Below are 18,550 nucleotides of genomic sequence, written 5' to 3'. Positions count from 1 at the left end.
GGATCCCACAGAGTGAAGGACTGACAGGCATCCACACAGGTCCCTCCAGCCAGCATCTGTTCCCATCCCAGAACATTGCTGGCCGTGTTTCAGATACTTGGAATGAGTACTTTCTCCCTTGCCCTGTGCCTTGTCTTTTTGTTTGTTTCTGTTTGTGTTTTGGTTTGGGGGGGTTTATTGTTTGTTTGTTTTTGTCTTTGTTGACTTGAGACTATCAGAACACTTCTGGGTTTCCTTTTGCCCATTTCTACCTAGGAAAGGTATCATCTCTCTGGCTGAATTCCTAGTATGCAGTCATAGGAGGGCTGATGTTTTGGCCCAACCTCAGAGATTTCCATTTCATCCCTAATGAGGAAGACTAAAAATAGCTGAAATTTCTCACCTTGAACCTGACTTTTCCTTCAAGGGCAAGAGGACACTAAGTGAGGAAGGACTTGTTTGTATAACATCAGTATAAAGAAAAAAATGAATTAATGTCTGACATAGCAGACATGTAAATTAAAAAATAAAAATAAACTGAGCTATAGTGTGTTCCAGGGTAAAAAAAAAAAAAAAAAAAAAACTGCTTAAGAATTAAAAGAGATAAAGGTAGGGGGGATAAGCTGAAAGTGACCTTTATTTTGACATTTGTGTGGGCTAAACCAGACTATGAGAAATTTTGCTCCCGGTACTTTTAGATACAAAGTATAGGTGCTTTCTAAAAGTGTTTTTTGTTTTGTTGTTTTACAAATATAAGTCCAGATCACACATCCAGAACCTTCTTATTAGTGTCAGATTGTGTTAATTCAATTATAATGTTCAGTTTTAACCTAATAAAGGCCTTTTGTTGGGGTGGAATGGATATACATGGCAAAGGTTGGAAATTTTCCCAAAAGCCATTCAGTGGATTGCAGCTCCACTGTTGAATACTGTGAATGTGATTGTCCCGCTCTTGGAAAAATCTAATTATTGTGTTCCTCTGAACTTAGGGCTATAAAAGAGAAAGGGAGAGAGAAAACTTACCCTTCCACCTCACACCCGGCATCCGAAGGGCTCTATCTCCATCTCATCCCAAAGCCAGATCACCAGCTTCCTCCCGACTTTGGTAAGTGAAATGTAAGAGGCTGGCAGGGTTGTTCCATGTTGGAGAATTAAGAGCCTCTGTCCTCTGAAAAGAAACTGTTCTCCCCACACTGTTTGGCCTTCACATGGGGAGTAATATTTTTCCTCAAAGGAAAGAAAAAAGAAACCTGGAATGAGCCTCTAAAGTGAGTACTTCTGCATTTGCCACATAAAAGACACATTCACACAGCTAAATATCTTCATTTCTCTTCCGTACTGGTGTTCCAAGACTATTACATGGTAGACGTATGGGGAAAGGAAGGTTCTGGCAAGCCTGTTCTCATGTGCCCCTTTCTCTTTACTTTGTTTGTTGCCCAGGCTCCCATCCAAGTCCTTTCCCCACTTGCCTGGCACCCCCAGACCAGCATCCTCCATGCCTCCTGGACCAGTCAAACCTGCCCCTGCTCAGGTCCGGCCGCCCTCGCCCGGCAACATCCGCCCCGTCAAGAGAGAAGTCAGAGTGGAACCTGAGAGAAAAGACCCTGAGAAGGAACCTCAGAAAGTTGCCAATGAGCCCTCACTAAAGGGCAGGGCACTTTTGGTGAAGGTAGAAGAAGCCACAGTTGAAGAGGGGACACCTGTCGAACCAGAGGTTGCTCCTGGTAGGAATCCACTGACTCGTGGTGGAGTGTGGGTTGCTTGCTCTCTTTATTCACTCTTCCTTTTTCTCCTGCACTGCTTTGACTTAGCTTTTTCTTTCTTTCTTTTTTTCCCTTATTGGGCACTTAGAAATTTTACTCTAAGGCTAATCTGGGGAACTTTTCTTTTTTTTTTTTTTTGGTGAGGGGGGAACTTTTCATGAATATAATTTTCCTACATATAAAGAAAGTATCATCCATCCTACAGCCTATTGTCAGAGCCACAGCATATTAATTCAGGTGTGGTTTATGAGTCCTTTCATTGGCCGAGTCCAATAATTTGACAAAATGTGGTGTTCAGAGCACCTGCATCAGAATCATTTTATTATTTATCCTATTGCTGTGTAACAAATTATTCCAAAACTTTGCAGCTTAATAACAACAACAAACAGTTTTTATATCACGCAGAGTCTTGGGTCAGGAATTTGGGAGCAGCTTAGCTGGGTTGTTAGAGGATGGCTCATGCACAGGGCTGTCGGCAGGTGGCCTTCGTGTCATGACACGTGAACCTCTCCATAGGGCTGTTGGATGTCCTCACAGTCTGTCCACTCTGCTGGCTTCCTGCAGAGTGAGCGAGCTGGGGGAGAGAATCACGAGGAGCCCACAGTATCTTTTATGCCCAGTCTCAGAAGTCACACACGCAGAAATCACGATTTCTTTTTTTTTTTTTTTTTTTTTTTTATATATTCATTTATTTTTGGCTGCTTTGGGTCTTCGTTGCTGCCCACGGGCTTCCTCTAGTTGCGGTGAGCGGGGGCTACTCTTCATTGCAGCGCACAGACTTCTCATTGCAGTGGCTTCTCTCGTTGCGGAGCTCGGGCTCTAGGCACGCAGGCTCCAGTAGTTGTGGCGCATGGGCTCAGTAGTTGTGGCTCGCGGGCTCTAGAGCTCAGACTCAGTAGTTGTGGCACAGGGGCTTAGTTGCTCCGCGGCATGTGGGATCCTCCCGGACCAGGGACTGAACCCATGTCCCCTGCACTGGCAGGCAGATTCCCAACCGCTGTGCCACCAGGGAAGTCCCAGAAGTCACGATTTCTGTCATACTATTCGTTAGAAGCAAGTCACTAGCTTCAGCTCACACTCAAGTTGGGGGGATTAGCCTCCATCTTTTAAAGGGAGGATTTTCGAAGAATTTAGGGAAATATTTTTAAACCACATCTATAATGTTTCAAACTGTAGAACCCTGCCCCTACCTCAGACCTATTGAATCAGAATACGTGGTGGATCTGAGGACTCTGAAGGATACTAAGCTCATCTGTTGACTCTTGTGCAGAATTGCCAGATAAAATAGAGTGGCAGTTATCCTGTGTGTACTGGAGTTTGGGGACCACTGGCTTAGCATATGTGATTGACAGGGGTCAGAATTTTTTTCCAGAAGACCCAGTGGATCTCATCTCTACCAGGTTAACCAGATGCTGTTTAGAAGTTTAAAATCACCTGGAACTAGAAATTCAATGTATCTTGTTGAAAATTGTCTTCATTCAAGAGTTTTCTCTTTAAGACTTAATTTGAAGATAGAGGGTGGGGGGCAAAGAAAGAATAGTGACTCAAGACAAATGATAGTATAGTAAGGGAATGGAAGAGTCCAATACCTGTTTGCATGGAAAGAGGGAGAAGAGAAAGACCAAAAAGTGTCCTGAGGGCAAAGAAAAATCTGTGGGAGCAGCAGGAGAAATGCAGGTCTTGAAAGGAGGGTCTGGAGTGATCAGGTGCCAGGGATCACACCTCACCATGCTGCCTATGGCAGGGGCGCACCAGCCCCCTAGGTCCTTTTCCTGAATCCAAATAAGGTCAGAGAACTACTCTCATCTTGCATGTTGGCATCAGAACTGGCAGTGGAGACGTGCAATGTCTAAGGAGCACGGGTGCCGTCTCCCGAAGAGGCTCTTGGTTCCTCCCTCCTCAGACCTGGAGGCAGCTCTGGGTAGACATGAGAGACCTCTTCCTTGGTCTCTTCCAGCCTGAGTCTGGGCTTGTGGTATGGACACTGGGCATGGTCACAGAAAGGCTTGAGTCCTCTAGTGATGAATAGTCACTAAAGAGAAGGAATTTTTTTTTTAACGTAATGAAAGACAAATGGAAGATCTCATCTTCCTTTTTCCTGGGGTATAACTTCCCACAGAACCTAACATGAGGCTCTATACTTAGTACACATTCGATATATGTTGTTAACTGATTTAACTTGTATAAAAATAAGGCTTGGTGACAGAGTGTCAGCTTAGGATGTCTCACTTACACACGCGGCTTTTTGTTATCTGTTGCCCGGTTACAGATAGAATACAGTGAAACCGTGAGAACGCGCAGTAATAAACATTCCCTTTTCTTTTATAGCGATGAATTCGAGGCCTGGGGTGTGGAGGATGCTAGTTTTTGTGTTGTTCTTTGGCTTTTGTTTCCAATTGGTTTTCTCCTTGTACTTGTTTGTACAGCTGCTCCGGAGGCAGCCTCAGCACCAGCCTCCGCTCCAGCCTCCACTCCGGCCCCGTCATCCACTGTGACTGCCAGTACTTCTCTGAAGACCTCTGCGGGCACCACCGACCCGGGAGAGGCCACGAGGCTGCTAGCTGAGAAGAGGCGGCTGGCCCGAGAGCAGAGAGAGAAGGAGGAAAGGGAGAAGAGGGAGACGAAAGAGCTCGAAAGGTAAAGGAGTGACACTGCTCAGTGACACCCTAGTGACACCTTGGATTAAGTCTTCAGTCAGGGAGAAGAGGTAATAGTAGTGTTGAAGGTGAATCTATTTAGTTGTTTCAGAATTAGTCTCCCCTGATGTTCCCCTGAGCACTAAGCAACTTTTTTAAGCCACATTTTCTTATTTTCTTATTATAATGACAGTGCAACAAAATTGATGGAGGAGGGGTTTTTTGTTTTGTTTTCAAAGGAGAAAGGTTTAAAGAAAAAAAAAATCATCCATATTCTTACCAGATTTCAATAATTGTGTACATTTGGGGCCACCCTTTCCAGTCTCTGAACAGTGTGTGGGTGTATATACATGCATAAATATATACATACACACATAGATTTGCATAACTGTAACCACAGTAGAGGTACAGTTGTGCAGTCTTTTTTTTTTTTCATCTTTATTGGAGTATAATTGCTTTACAATGGTGTGTTAGTTTCTGCTTTATAACAAAGTGAATTAGTTACACATATACATATGTTCCCATTCAGTCTTAATTTTTTATTTAACGTATCTCTCATCTCCATGTTTCCTCATTATCTTTCTTATTATCTTAAAGCTGCATAATAACAGCTCATGTTTTCTTCCTTCCAGTTAGTATTCCTCTCAGAGGGTAGCTGCGTGAGATAGTTAAGTGCCCCATGACTGCCTGCCAGACAGTACGCCAGGGGCAGTTTGCTTAGTTGGCCCCCTTCTGGAGCTAATAAGGCTAATGTCAATATAATTCTTCTTCAAATAAGCAGAACTGCCTCTCCGGAAAGGACGGCAGCCCCAGTGCTGGGCCGCCATCTTGGACATGCCCTACCCTTGGTCCCAACAGGGAGCTTACATGGTCCATCTTGTCCCTGTACTGAAACAGAACGTTATAACCTTTATTTACTTACAGAGATTTGGAGGGGAGCGTTACATTCGTTACTAAAAAGTCACATTATTGGATTAAACAGATCTCAGCCTTTAAAGATAGTTATATTGCAGATCCTTTAAAAAAAAGAAAACAAGCTCTCCTCAGAATATGAGTGGATACATTCTGCGTCTGTTTCCCACGAGGCAACGGGAGGCTGGGAAGGGGAGGAGGAAGGAGAGAGGGTGGCTTCACGTGTATCAGTGGATGCTGTTGGCCAGACCTCCCAACATACTGTTCTCGCGGGAACCACAAACTCGATCGCGCCTTGCCAAGGAAGTCCCCTCACGTGTCTTCGTCCTGTTTTGTCTTTTTTCCAGACAAAAGCGAGAAGAATTGGCCCAAAGGGTGGCTGAAGAGAGAACCCGCCGAGAGGAGGAGGCCCGCCAGCTGGAAGCTCAGCAAGCCAGGGAGAGGGAAGAGCAGCTGCGGCGGCAGGAGGAGGAGCGGGCCCGGCGCGAGCGGGAGGAGATGGAGCGCATCCAGAAACAGGTAGGGGGGCGCCGGCTCCCGCCCGGGAAGCAGGTCGACGCAGCCCTGGCTCCAGATGGGGCAAGGCGCAGCCCAGATGAGAAGAGGAAGCTTTTGAGCGTGTGGTTAGGAGTGCTTGTGTCTCCCCCGTGCGCGCTCGCGGTCCTCGCGTTCTCCGTCCTCGGGCGCCCCGGGACTTTGGGGCAGCGGGCAAAGCCAGCCTGTGTGTAAGAAGCAGATGCCGACTTCCCGTTTTCAGAAGGAAGAAGAAGCTCGTGTTCGGGAAGAAGCAGAGAGGGTCCGGCAGGAACGGGAGAAGCACTTCCAGAGAGAAGAGCAGGAGCGCCTGGAGAGGAAGAAGGTAGTTGCGTCTGCCCCCGCAGCCTGGCGCCCTCACTGCTCTTGATTCTGCCTAGATTGAAGCCGGCTCAGGACCAAGAGACTAGCTCACTGCCATCAGAAAACAAAAGTGTCCTGCCCATTCCAGGTTAACTAAAGTAGCTCTCAGTATTAATGTTTTCCTCCAAAGAAATCGCTCTTGGTGTTTGAGGCTTCACCAAAAACAGTTGCTTCCAATTCATGCGGCTTAAGCCAATGTCACCTTCTTTTTTTTTTTTTTTTTTTTTTTTTTTGCGGTACGCAGGCCTCTCACTGCTGTGGCCTCTCCCGTTGTGGAGTACAGGCTCCGGACGCGCAGGCCCGGCGGCCATGGCTCATGGGCCCAGCCGCTCTGCGGCATATGGGATCTTCCCGGACCGGGGCATGAACCCGTGTCCCCTGCATCGGCAGGCGGACTCCCAACCACTGCGCCACCAGGGAAGCCCCGATGTCACCTTCTTTGAGTAACTCCAGTTAAGACAAAGACAATTATGTTTTCCCAAAATAATAGACATGATTCAATGCCCTGCTATTTGCTTAGTCAGTGAAATGCGCCAGGCTGGCTTTCTTTCCATATCTGATCTGTTTGCTTAATTCTGCCTTTTTTGTAGCGGCTTGAGGAGATAATGAAAAGAACCAGAAGAACAGAAGTTTCAGATAAGGTATTGAGATGGCCTTTTTTTTTTTTTAACTATTCTTAATGGCTTTTTTTTTTTTACTTTCATTTGTATTTTTAACATTAAAAAGTCTTTTTTTTTTTTTTCTTTGTTAGAAAACCGTTGATCAGAGAAATGGAGATATAACCAAGGGAGCGCTCATTAGAGGAACAGGTATTTATTTCAGTGAACTGAAATCAATACAAATATAGAATTTTTAAATTTATTCCATGGAGGTCAAGATAAACATTGATTTAAAATAAAAATACTCATTGACTCACAGAAGCTTAGGTGTTTCTCATCTAGTCCACAAATAATCCCCTTTATCTAAAAATCTCTAGCATTTCTAGAAGATTTTTTTCACATTTGTTTATACTCTAATGGAGTATTTAATATCTTAAGTCATTTTATATCATATATATGTCTCTCTATATATCTATGTGTATGTATGCCTCTATAGATATGTATACACACGTATATGTGTATATACACACACGATCAGAAGAATTTTCTTTGAGTTTATAAAATTAAATTTCATTTGTCATTTACTGTCTGCTAAAGGAATCTGTGTTTATATTTGCTATTAAGGACATTAAATTTAAACGTTTTGACAACTTGTACTTACGGCATTTCTCAGAAAAGGATTTAAATGTTATTTCTTTTAGTTCTGACTTCAGAATAGAGTTAAAATTTGAAATTTGTTGAAATTTCATTAGAAAGTTGTTCATATGCCATAGGCTTTGGACAAAGATGATTAATTTCTTGGCGATTTTAAACCAAATTTGGTGTATATAAAAGTAAAATTTATCTTAGTGTTTTAGTACTCACACTCAACTAATATTTATTAAATGCCTTCTTTGTGTCAGATACATCTGCATACATTTTCTTGTTTAATTTCCATTGCAGGCCTGTGAGATAGGAGATGCTTTATCTTGGAGTAAGCAGGCATTTTCAGAAAACTTGTGTGTGCCAGGCCTTTTTGTAGGTGCTAGGATTCAGTGTGAGCAGGTCAGCCGAGGTCCCTAACTCCGAGGAGAACTCAGATTGAGTAACAGGCCCAGCTCGCACAGCTGGAGTCCAAGTCACCAGCTTGTAATTTGGCTCCTTCCGTGATTCCACGTGGTCTTCATGATTGTACATACAGGTGGTTGGTCGATAATTCATTATTCAGTCTTCCTCTTTCCTCATCTGCAGTATCAATATGAAAAGAAAGGACCAGAGATACCTCAGTTTCTTTTACTGTTTATTATAGACTGGAGTAAAGATCAAATGAAATGATTTATGTGAAAGAACATTCTCTGTTCTAGGATTTTCAAATGTAAAATATTGGTATTTGGGGATTTGGTTTTACTTCAGTAGAGGCTATCTGAGTTCCTCTATGTCATAATCCCTTCAGTGTGGGGCTTTTCATTCTCTTTTAAAGATGTCCTAATTATATTTGTTTGGAGAATGGCCTAATGGTTGCATATTAACCCCACTGCATTTTTAACAGGTTGCCTCCAAGAATGTTGTAATACATGTAGGCTTAAAGCAGGCATGGCACCCAGTAAGTCATCAGAATGAGCATTTTAGAATGTAAATTACACCAACCCAGGATTATTTGAGGAGCCGATGCTGTAGTTTGTACATGGCCGGGCTCCTTGTTGGTTTTTTGTTTTTCCATCTGTCTTCTTCCTGCTATTCCCCTATCAGTTCTTTCGATTATTCTTTGTACCTCAATTCGAGAATGAACAATGGCCAGAAGGAAGGTGAAACTTGTCAGTCATCACACCTGGGTTTATCAACTCATAATAAATTTGGTTTGAGTTAATAGTGCTAAAACGAGGCCTGAGGATTATCTCACACATGTTCCTCTTTTCCTGGTCCCACATTTGGTTGAGGACTGAATGGTATCACCAGTGCTCCAAAGAGAATTCTAGGCTGGGCAGGCAAGTGAGTTTGCAGACCTATCAGAAGTCTTCTCAGAAGATTCCTATTACCAGCTTCGCAAATTTTGGCAGCTTTTAAGTTATTAGTCTCTTCTTAAGACTTTACGTAAACCTGGCCCAGATTTTAAAGTCAGTCGTCAATATTGTTTGCTCACGCTAGACTCCAGTGGGGAATATTGAATGACTAGGTAGCACAGTTAGGTACAGTTCACTGGCCTTCCATGCATGAAATCCCTACCATTCTTAAGTGGGACTAAAACTGAGTTTTCCAAAATATTTTTCATCACTTAGGGTATTTCATGGTGATTTGCTCCAAATCCTTCAGTAATAATTTGTTCAGCATCGGCCTGACCAAATCAACTTACTGTTATCTTCATCAATTGCTTTAGTTTCAGTATTACATACTTTTTTGTCCAAAGTCAATTTGGTGCAAGCAGAAATAATCACAGCACTGATTTCCACCCTTACAATGTGCTGGGCAGTGTTCTAAGTACTTTGCATGTGTTAATACATTTAATTCTCACAGTAGCCTATGAGTTAGGTACTATTACTATCCATGAGGAAACTGAGGCACAGAGCATTTGTGGCTTGCCCAGGGTCACACAGCTGGTACGTAGCAGAGCCAGGACATAAATCCAGGCATTCTGGCTCCTGGGGTTTGGGTTTGATAGTAGAGTAGTAGTAACCCTTTGTTCCATCTTCTTTGCCATGTCCAGCGGTATCTGCACTTCCAAATATGACAAACTCTCCAGGCCAAGGAGAACCAGCAGCCAGCCCCCATGTGGTTACCTCACACCAATCAGAAGTGACTGGGGAGAGGTGAGTTAGACAATTGCGGCCTTTCTTACTGACGCACATTAGAGCAAAGCACCACGGTTTTTGCCCCAACAATCCTGCCAGAATTTTCTGGGGCCAGACAGAATTTGAGTTTTAACATGAAGATTTATTTAGGTTCGTTAATGTTTGGTAGAGCTAGTAATTCTGTAATCTGAGAAAAGGAAAATGTCTTTTTTTCTTGAATCTCTAAATATGATGGTGAGGTTTTTGTGTGGCTATTAAAAAAAATTACAGGGAATAATTTGTTACTCTCCTTTGTATGTATTTGGCATGATCCTGGACCATCTTCACACCCTTTGATGATATACAGTAGCTGTATTTTCACTGTATATAATATTATAGTGAGTCACAGGTTTGTTCCTTAGTGAAAGTAATTTAGATGCCAATATTTCTTTTACTAGTAGTAGAGCTTCTTATTGAGGAAACAAATGGTTGCTAACAATAGTTAAGAAGTGTGGGTTAAAGAAAGATTGCCTTTCTGTTCCCTTGCATTTATACTGACAGCATTGTAAGAGTGCTCTCAAAAATGAAAATTAAGGGTAATCGTAGCCTGTGCCTAGAAATCCAGTCATAGAGAACTTGTAGAAATATTTATAATAATGTTCAAATTTTTCAGCTGCAACTTTTAAAAATTTTTCAGCTGCAACTTCTTAATTATCAGAATTTACTGAATTATGAGTTCTGTCTCTAATGCCAGAGTCTTTGCTACCATAAGAGAATTGAAGCTCCTCAAATTAACTTTTTTAATAGATAGAAAAATGTCTTTTAAGATCTAAGATCTTTTTTTCTTCCAGTTTTACTGAGATAAAATTGACATACAGCACTGTATAAGTTTAAGGTATATGGCATAATGATTTGATAAACATAAATTTTTTTCTTAATCTAAAAACACATACTAGACAACATTTTATATTGTTGGAAGCCATGAAAAGACAAGTCCTAAGATGGACGTCCTAAGATGTCCATAAGTCATAAGGTATCTGTGTATATCTTTCTGGGACAGTAAAAATTTTTTTAATTTGCCCACTATAATACCAAAGAAAACAATTTTCCTAAGAGAGATTTTAATAAGCGTTTGATTATGTTTAATAAATTTATTGTCATAATTACCCAAGAGATATATTAAGTGATATTTCATTTTTTTAGTTACAGTTTGATTTTCAGATAAAATACTCATTTCCAACTACTATAATTTATGGCATTTAATTCATTGATGTCAGAGATTTTTAGAAAAGGATAAAAAGTTCCACAGAGAACCCCATTATTATAACGAGGGATAGGTTTTTTAAGCCGCTGATAATTCTCTCTGAGGAATAAAATTAGCTTATACTTTAGCTGACTCTCTTCAGTGGTAAAATCAAGTGATTAATCATTATATAAGAACCTGAAGCATATCTTCAAGAGTCTTGCATCCAACTTCAACCTCCAGAGAGTAGCCAAAGAAGGGGAATTCAAAAGCCGGTACTTGTATCTTAAGAGGACACACAGATCCATAAACCCTAACCCCAGCAACTTCAGCTTCAGTTTTATAGTTTCTGCTGGTCACAGTGTCCTCTGAACATTTAATCATTGTTCATCCAGAGCATAGGGCATGATTATTCCTCTAATTGCTAACAAATTAGAATGGGTGGGGTGATTGGGTAAGAGTGGGAGGGGAAATGAGGTCAGCTGTTGATTCAAGCCTGGGGTTAGCGTTGCCATTACAGCTTGTCAGCACACGCAGGCCTGGAAGGTGACGGGAGTTGACGTGGTCAAGGAACAGGGGCTTTGAAGATGCATTTCTTTTGCCAAAACTTCTACTTAAAAATCTCTCTGGGATGAGAGCCAAGACTCTTTCCATGATTACAGAAAGCCCATTGGTACTGGGAAAGAGCAGGAGGATGGACGTGGCAGTGCAAGCACTAGAACGGCGGGTATTAGGAGAGGGTGTGTGTGCGAGTGCACACGCACTAATGTAGGCTACTGTGGTGCCCAGCCTCTTCTCCCCTCCTTAGTGAAATAGCGGAAACGCACCATTATAGTCTGAATCTGTATAATATTTTTATGTTCTCTTCCACGGCACTTTTACAAATAATATTTTCAGCATACCCTGCAATACCTTGTGAAGCACTTAGGTCAGGCATCTTTTTTTTTTCCTAGAAGAAAGAGTTTAATAATTAACAAAAAAATACCATAATACCCAAATCAGAAATGTTTTAGAATATGTTCCACAAAGTCAGTGTATCTCACTGACTGGGGAAAGTAAACTATTTCCTCAATAGAGGAAAAAAAAAGCAAAGATGCCTAAAACAAAACAAAACAAAACAAAAATAAACAATGGAAAGATTAGATGTCTACTAGCTTCATTTTCACCATTTGGGAAGGAGATGGAAAAAGACTAACTAAAGTTCAAGTTGTTGGCATTACTGACAGTAGAGACCTGACTTTCTGATCTCTTCCATAGATCTCTGTCTACAGATAAACATTGTTTATGATGAGTGTGTATTAGAAGTTAAAACCGGCACAATTTTTGTTTCACATTTTTAGTCTTATTAATATTTTCCATTTGAAAATTTTAACTCTAGAATTTTGTCAAATAGGGTCATTTTTTATACATGAGCCACTGAACAAATTATGAAGTTTGCAAATATGTTCACTGCTGCAGTCAGATCAAGTGAACAATAAAATTAATCTAGCATTCATTTGGTGCACAGGCATTGTTTTGCTGCATTGTAAAGCATAATAATGAACATATAACCTAACAGGCTGCCTATTTGGTTATGGAGTGTGTGAAGGGAGTGAAAAACCTAAGAGAGGGACTTCCCTGGTGGTGCAGTGGTTAAGAATCTGCCTGCCAACGCAGGGGACACGGGTTCGATCCCTGGTTCAGGAAGATCCCACATGCCGCGGAACAACTAAGCCCGTGCGCCACAACTCCCAAGCCCACAAGCCACAACTACTGAGCCTGCATGCCACAACTACTGAAGCCTGTGGGCCTAGAGCCTGCGCACCACAACAAAGAATAGCCCCTGCTCGCCGCAACTAGAGAAAGCCTGCGCACAGCAACGAAGACCCAACAAAGCCAAAAAAAAAAAAAACCCTAAGAGAAACTATAGGTAGAAACTAAGAATTTGTTGGCCAGTTAAATGTATCTCAAAACTCCAAGATATTAACCATGAATTAATAAGAATCAAGGTGGGGTCAGAGGCAGATTTAAGGGGCAAAGATGAGAAGGTTGGTCTTCAACAATTTACCTATAAAACTATGCACATGTTTTAGGAAGCTGGAGACATCCAGGAAGGGCTGGGATTTGAATAGCTGGGACTATAAAAAATGGCATTATGAGAAAAACATAGGACCAGAGATCACACATTCAATCTGGACTGTCTCCCAGTAGTTGCGTGACTTGTGCAAATTATCCCCCTCTATAATCCCCTCATCTCTGAAGTACAGATCCTAGTAAGGGCTACTCTTTATAAGACAAAGAGATATAAAATGCCTGCAGTAGACAGGCATGTTAAATATATGTAGGACTGTTGATGATGAGGATCTATTCTAATTGATAAATTGGTCCATTTGATAAGTTTTATTTTAAAAAGCTGTTTTTTTAAATAAGAATTTAAAGTACAAATATGTCACAATTCACCATTTTCATTAGTAATGATGAGGTCAATCATTCTAACATTTCGATTGTAAGATTATAAAAGTATTTATTATAAAACAGTTTGTCCTAAAAATGTTTTCCAGTTTTAATACTAACTCCTTTTGATTTTGATTTTTCAAACGCCCTAGTACTCCCAATTTGGAAAAACAACCAAATGAAAATGGAATATCAGTTCAGAATGAAGATTTTGAAGAAATTATAAATTTACCCATTGGATCTAAACCATCCAGATTAGATGTCACCAACAGCGAGAGTCCAGACATTCCTTTGAATCCTATTTTGGCCTTTGGTGATGAAGGGACACTTGGGACCCTGCCTCAGGTAGATGGTGTTCAAACACAACAGACAGCAGGTAAGCTTGCCTCGAACTCCCTTCAGTAATCATCAGAAATAAATATGTGACACCCAAGAGGGAATGAACCTTCTGCTGTGTGACTGTGGCACACTTTGTCCTTCAAGGGACCAAATAAGCCACGTGGAAGAGATTGCGCATGGGTCATTAGAAGTTGAATTTTCAGTTGGGTTGGGCAACTTCTAGGACCCCTCTTGTTCTCCCACTCAGTGTAGAAATTCGGCCCGCAGCACCCACTGGGTATCCATGGGCCTCTCCTCCCGGAGCGGCACTCATTGCCCAGTGGCAGTGCTTCATATTGCGTGCCCAGAACACGCTTCGTATTAAGACAAACGACCATAACTGAGTGGCCATTGAACCTAGTTCTGTCCACTAGAGAGAAGGTTTGTTTGGTTTCTATTCCATCTTTCTCAGCTCTTCAGATATTTTAAGACTGCCAACATGTTCTCCCACCATTGTTCTCTCGTTTGGGTTTAGCAACCTGGGATGATACACTATTGTCCTTTTTAAATGTAATAAGATAGTTACAGTTTAAGGTAATGCGACTCATCTTCCAGACTAGGAGCATACTGAGTCCAAGGGCCTTCCATCCCTTGTTGAGCGACCGTAGCTGTTGAAACTGCAAGTGACTCTCTTATACACTGTCTCTGGAACTCACACTTAACCTGAAGTCATTGTGCAAAAAGAACAGTAGCTTTACAGGACCCAGAGAAATAACAACATAAAAAAATTACCAACGCAGTGCTCATTGTAACTCAACAGCACAGTCCCATCAGTGTCAAGGACAAGTGGGATAATCCAGCTCCATCTCTTTTCAAACCTCATTGATTTCTATCAGCTTCTCTCCCAGCACCTCATTTTCATGTATTGACCAGCATCTTTTTATACTGTTATGAAGACAGCCAAGCAAATTCAGGATGTTTATAGATGAGTCGGTAAAGCATTATTTGTGGTCAAATTGTTTTGTCATTTAGATTCCATCTGTGCACTTTTAACGTATTTCCCACTTTAAAACTGGTTGGAAAAGCCAACTTTGAACCTCCTATCCAAATGAAGCTAGTCTTTTTTCCTTCTCTAATATACTGACCTGGGGAGTGTAACTTTCCTTTAGTGATCTACTTTTCTAGATTGTAAAAGGAAGAAGGTCCAGCTGTCAATGGAAGCTATAAAGCCTGACATTGTGACTCTTAAGGCTTTGAGAACAATCTGATAACCTGTGTGTTGGTGGAAACATTCCTGGTGCAGCTTCCTGCTTTGTCATGTCACAGATTCAGAGAGATGGGAGGAACATTCAGATGACTTCCTGCTTCATTCGCCAGGCTTTAAATCACCTTTTGATGCACCTGTCATTTCATTCTCACTCTTCCATACCTTCTCTAGGAACATAGTCCAGTGTCTGTGATATTAAGTGGTGTTAGGTTTCTTTTGTGGTCATGACTACTTATCAACCAACATTTATGTAACCTCCAACGTATGGTTGGAACCCGAAGTATCACGTACTGAGGATTCAAGACAAATGAATGTGAAGTCCCTGTTCTCAAAGAAAAGTACAGTTGACTTAACGCCGTTTGGAAAAGGAAATGATATATAGCCTAAGTTAAAGAAAAAGACATGTTTTCCTATTAGTGGTAGAATTCACTTACATATAAGACCACGGATCCTGATAAAATTGCCTATTCTTATATAAGACAATGTATATAAAAGCATGGTAAAGTTTTAGGAATGTAAGATATTACTGTAGTATTCTTTAAGATTTTAGGTAAATGTCATATTAATCTGTTCTTTTTTCTGTCTCCTAATATAGAAGTTATATGAGCATTTCTTCTAAAGAACCAAAGCAGAAATTTAATAAGAATTTCTACAATTAATGGAATTCCTTCCATGCTACAAAGGAGCATCTCCCCTTCCTCCGTTTTCTAAAGATTTCTTGACCATCATTTTGAAAAGACTTTATTAAAACCAGCTAAAGACAACAGACTGGATAGCTTTTCTAATAATTTTCGCCAGTAGAGAAAAAGAAACCCTCCCTTGTTCCTCAGTACTTTAAAATGGCTTTTTCCAGTGTGCTCCTTCTTAGGAAATCAATATTTTTCTGCATTCTCTAAAAGACGAGAGCATTTGGCTGTAAAAGAAATGGGCCGAGTAGGCATGATTTTTCACATAGGTATTTTGGACTTTAAAAGCTAACGTAACATTGGCACAAAAATTTTTACCTTTTACAGTGTAATACTTGAAATATAAGTACCTCTTGGTTCAACAAGTAGAGTGAATAGGAGAGATGTTTAAATTAAGCCTGTTTGTTTAAATATTATTGCAAAGAGCTCTATTTGTAGAGGCAGATTACCAGGTTCTTGTAAATGCAACTTGTACATGGACATTCTGCAGACCCCACTGTCCCATTCTTCTTGCATCTCCTTTTGCAAAACATACTCAACAGTTTTAAAATGTGGAAAGAAAAAACATTATTTTTTCAGAGCAAGAAAATAATTTACTGTCCTCTTAAATAATGTATTTATAAAGTTTTTTCAGATAAACTAATCAAATAAATTAGAACAATGTGACAACGTTGCAGAATTTGATTTATGAGATGCATTCCTTATGTTACCATGAGAGAATGTTGTTGATGATTCAGGGCTATTTCTGAGTCTGTTTATTGCTGCTGTCCCCAGTGATGGTGGGACTTACCTTTGCCTTACCTGATCACAAATTATTTGGAGGTGGGGGAGAATAAAGATTTAATATTTCTTTAAATAAAAAAGAGAATTTGGTTTTGCTCATTTAAGAGCAATGAAAAAAATGATGGAATGTGGACTGTGTTTGGCACCCAGGACACGGCAGGATGGTACCTTCATGAAGGTCCTTGTTCTGCGTGGCATCCATCAGCTTTCACCCTTCATCCTTCTTCACTTTTGCTGCTGAGCTTGGCTGTACAAACTTGCACTTTCATTTGATAATATAAATTCAATTTTATTTTACCATTTGAGAGACTACTAATAACTAAATACTGAAGGAGAGAGAACACTGAGGGAACACATTTTTTTTATTATGGAGTGTTTAAAAAAGATAAACTTCTGCCACTAGAATGTGTTTTATTAAAAGTGGGATTGATTAATCTAGATTGAATGAGGGGCTGTTCATTTACTGGGCCATTTCCTTAAAATCCAAGCATACCGTCTTTAGTAACAGCTATAATTTGTTAAAAACATTAATTTGGGGTTTTTCCCTATTCTCAGTTGTCCATGTACACATAGTCAAATTAAAAGAAAAATCTGTTCAACCAAATTGGTTTTTTTTTAATCGGCCTAGCATGAAACACCAAATAAAATGTGTATGACATTATTTTCACTTTTAGGTTTCTCATATGTTACAACTTCACTTAGGTTGATTCTTGAGTTTTCAGATTGTTCTTCATTTAACCTCAACCAGCTTCCTCTGAACAGGCATACAGAATAGGTTGATTTAAAATTTAGAGCAGGAGTTCTGTTTTGGCTAGGTTTTCCTTTTTTCATTTATATTTAATTTAAGCAATCATTAGCAAACCGAATGCCTCTAAGTAATCAAGTTTTAATTAGAAGTGGTAGAAAATTGTTAACTCTTTTGTTAACTGCCAGAGGATGACCTTGACCTTTACAATGGCTAGAATGCTTTCTGTCCAGCCCTTGAAGATCAGTATTCACCTACTGATCTTAAAGAGGTCCTCAATAGGCACTACATTAAGGGAAGGTCTCAGGGATCAAATATGACCCTCTCCACGGAATGAGGGTGCATGGGCTTTTAGTTTCCTTTTTCACAGCATTGCAGTCTGGTTTAGGCCAATTTAATCACCAGTCACAAGTTCATTTAGTAGATACCTTCCAGTAAAAGCTGGCAGCTAAGGCTATATGTTTCCTCCTGCATAACATCAGTACCTGGTGGTATATTATGATAAAAGCAAATCTGAAACAGTTTTAGGGGGAGAATGAGGGAATAAGGAGGCTGAGCAGGCCAGAGAGGTAAAAAACTACAAAAAGCTGGAAGAGAGGTGCTGGTCCATGTGAAACTCATCTGGGTTTGTTGTCTTATCAAAGTTGGGCTCCTACCGTCTTGCAGGGGGTGGGAGATGGGGCCCTATCTTCAGGTGTCAGCTGGAACAGTGTTTCTCATCCCTGCCTTTGCTCATGCTGTTGCCTCTGCTAATAATACTCTCCACTTCATATGAATGTTTGGAGGATTCCATGAGGTCTAGCATATAAAGATCTTAGCACCATGCTTAACCCATAGTAAGCATTCGGTATTTATTAACTAAATAAAAAGACTCATCCTTCAATATTTAGCTTGTGTTTCTCCCATCAAGAAACCTGCTTTCCTCCCAGAGTCTCACTCTAGGTTAGGTGCCCTTCCTCTTTTCTAATGCTAACTCTCTGAATATGCCTCTATCATTGTGCTTGCCACAATCTATTACATTTATATTCATGATCCTCTCCCCCACTAGACTGAATCCTTGAGGGGAAAGACTTTTATTCATCTTTGTACAGTATTCCCAAATGTCCAGTGTGGTACCTGGTACCCATTAGGGACTTAGCAATGTTAATTGTTATAATGGATAGATGCTTGCATGCATGCATGAAATCCTCATCTTGACTTTTTGACAGCTTTTGAATTATTGATTAGCCCTTTGTTCTGGAATGTCCTTTCTCCAGTGGATTTTGTATCAAATCAGAGGTCAGTTGCAGACAACAGAAACGACCACAGTATTTTCAGCAGAGGGGGATTTAAACACTGTTAAAATTGTTGGAAGGACTGAAGAGCATGCTCTAGACTGGGCCCTCAGGAATGACTCCCAGATCACAGCAGATAGGACCCACTAGGAGAGCTACTACCTCTCCCACTCAGGAAGATGAGAATTCAGGAAGCCACCCCTGGAACCACTGAACATATTGCCTTTGCTGAGATCCAGAGATCAGGAAGCCACCACAACTGAACTTTCTG

General features: G+C 40.8%; 1 protein-coding gene across 1 annotated transcript in view; it reads left to right on the top strand.

Annotated features, from left to right (window-relative positions):
- MAP7 (microtubule associated protein 7) overlaps positions 1-15,533 on the top strand; it is a gene marked incomplete at its 5' end in the record, with an annotated part of 169,736 nt that extends 154,203 nt beyond the window's left edge. Inside the window, 10 exons of the mRNA XM_079716922.1 lie at positions 969-1,084; positions 1,420-1,721; positions 4,169-4,379; positions 5,638-5,809; positions 6,048-6,149; positions 6,778-6,828; positions 6,939-6,996; positions 9,467-9,569; positions 13,359-13,582; positions 15,387-15,533. Of these exons, the coding sequence (XP_079573048.1) occupies positions 969-1,084; positions 1,420-1,721; positions 4,169-4,379; positions 5,638-5,809; positions 6,048-6,149; positions 6,778-6,828; positions 6,939-6,996; positions 9,467-9,569; positions 13,359-13,582; positions 15,387-15,397 (1,350 nt within the window). The 3' untranslated portion in view covers positions 15,398-15,533. The remainder of the gene's footprint in view (positions 1-968; positions 1,085-1,419; positions 1,722-4,168; positions 4,380-5,637; positions 5,810-6,047; positions 6,150-6,777; positions 6,829-6,938; positions 6,997-9,466; positions 9,570-13,358; positions 13,583-15,386) is intronic.
- Positions 15,534-18,550: the final 3,017 nt, after the last annotated feature.

The sequence above is a fragment of the Hyperoodon ampullatus genome, assembly GCF_949752795.1.
Source record: "Hyperoodon ampullatus genome assembly, chromosome: 12".
NCBI lineage: Eukaryota > Metazoa > Chordata > Mammalia > Artiodactyla > Ziphiidae > Hyperoodon > Hyperoodon ampullatus.
The sequence above is the reverse complement of the archived record's forward strand: the minus strand, read 5'-3'. Positions and strand labels throughout refer to the sequence as shown.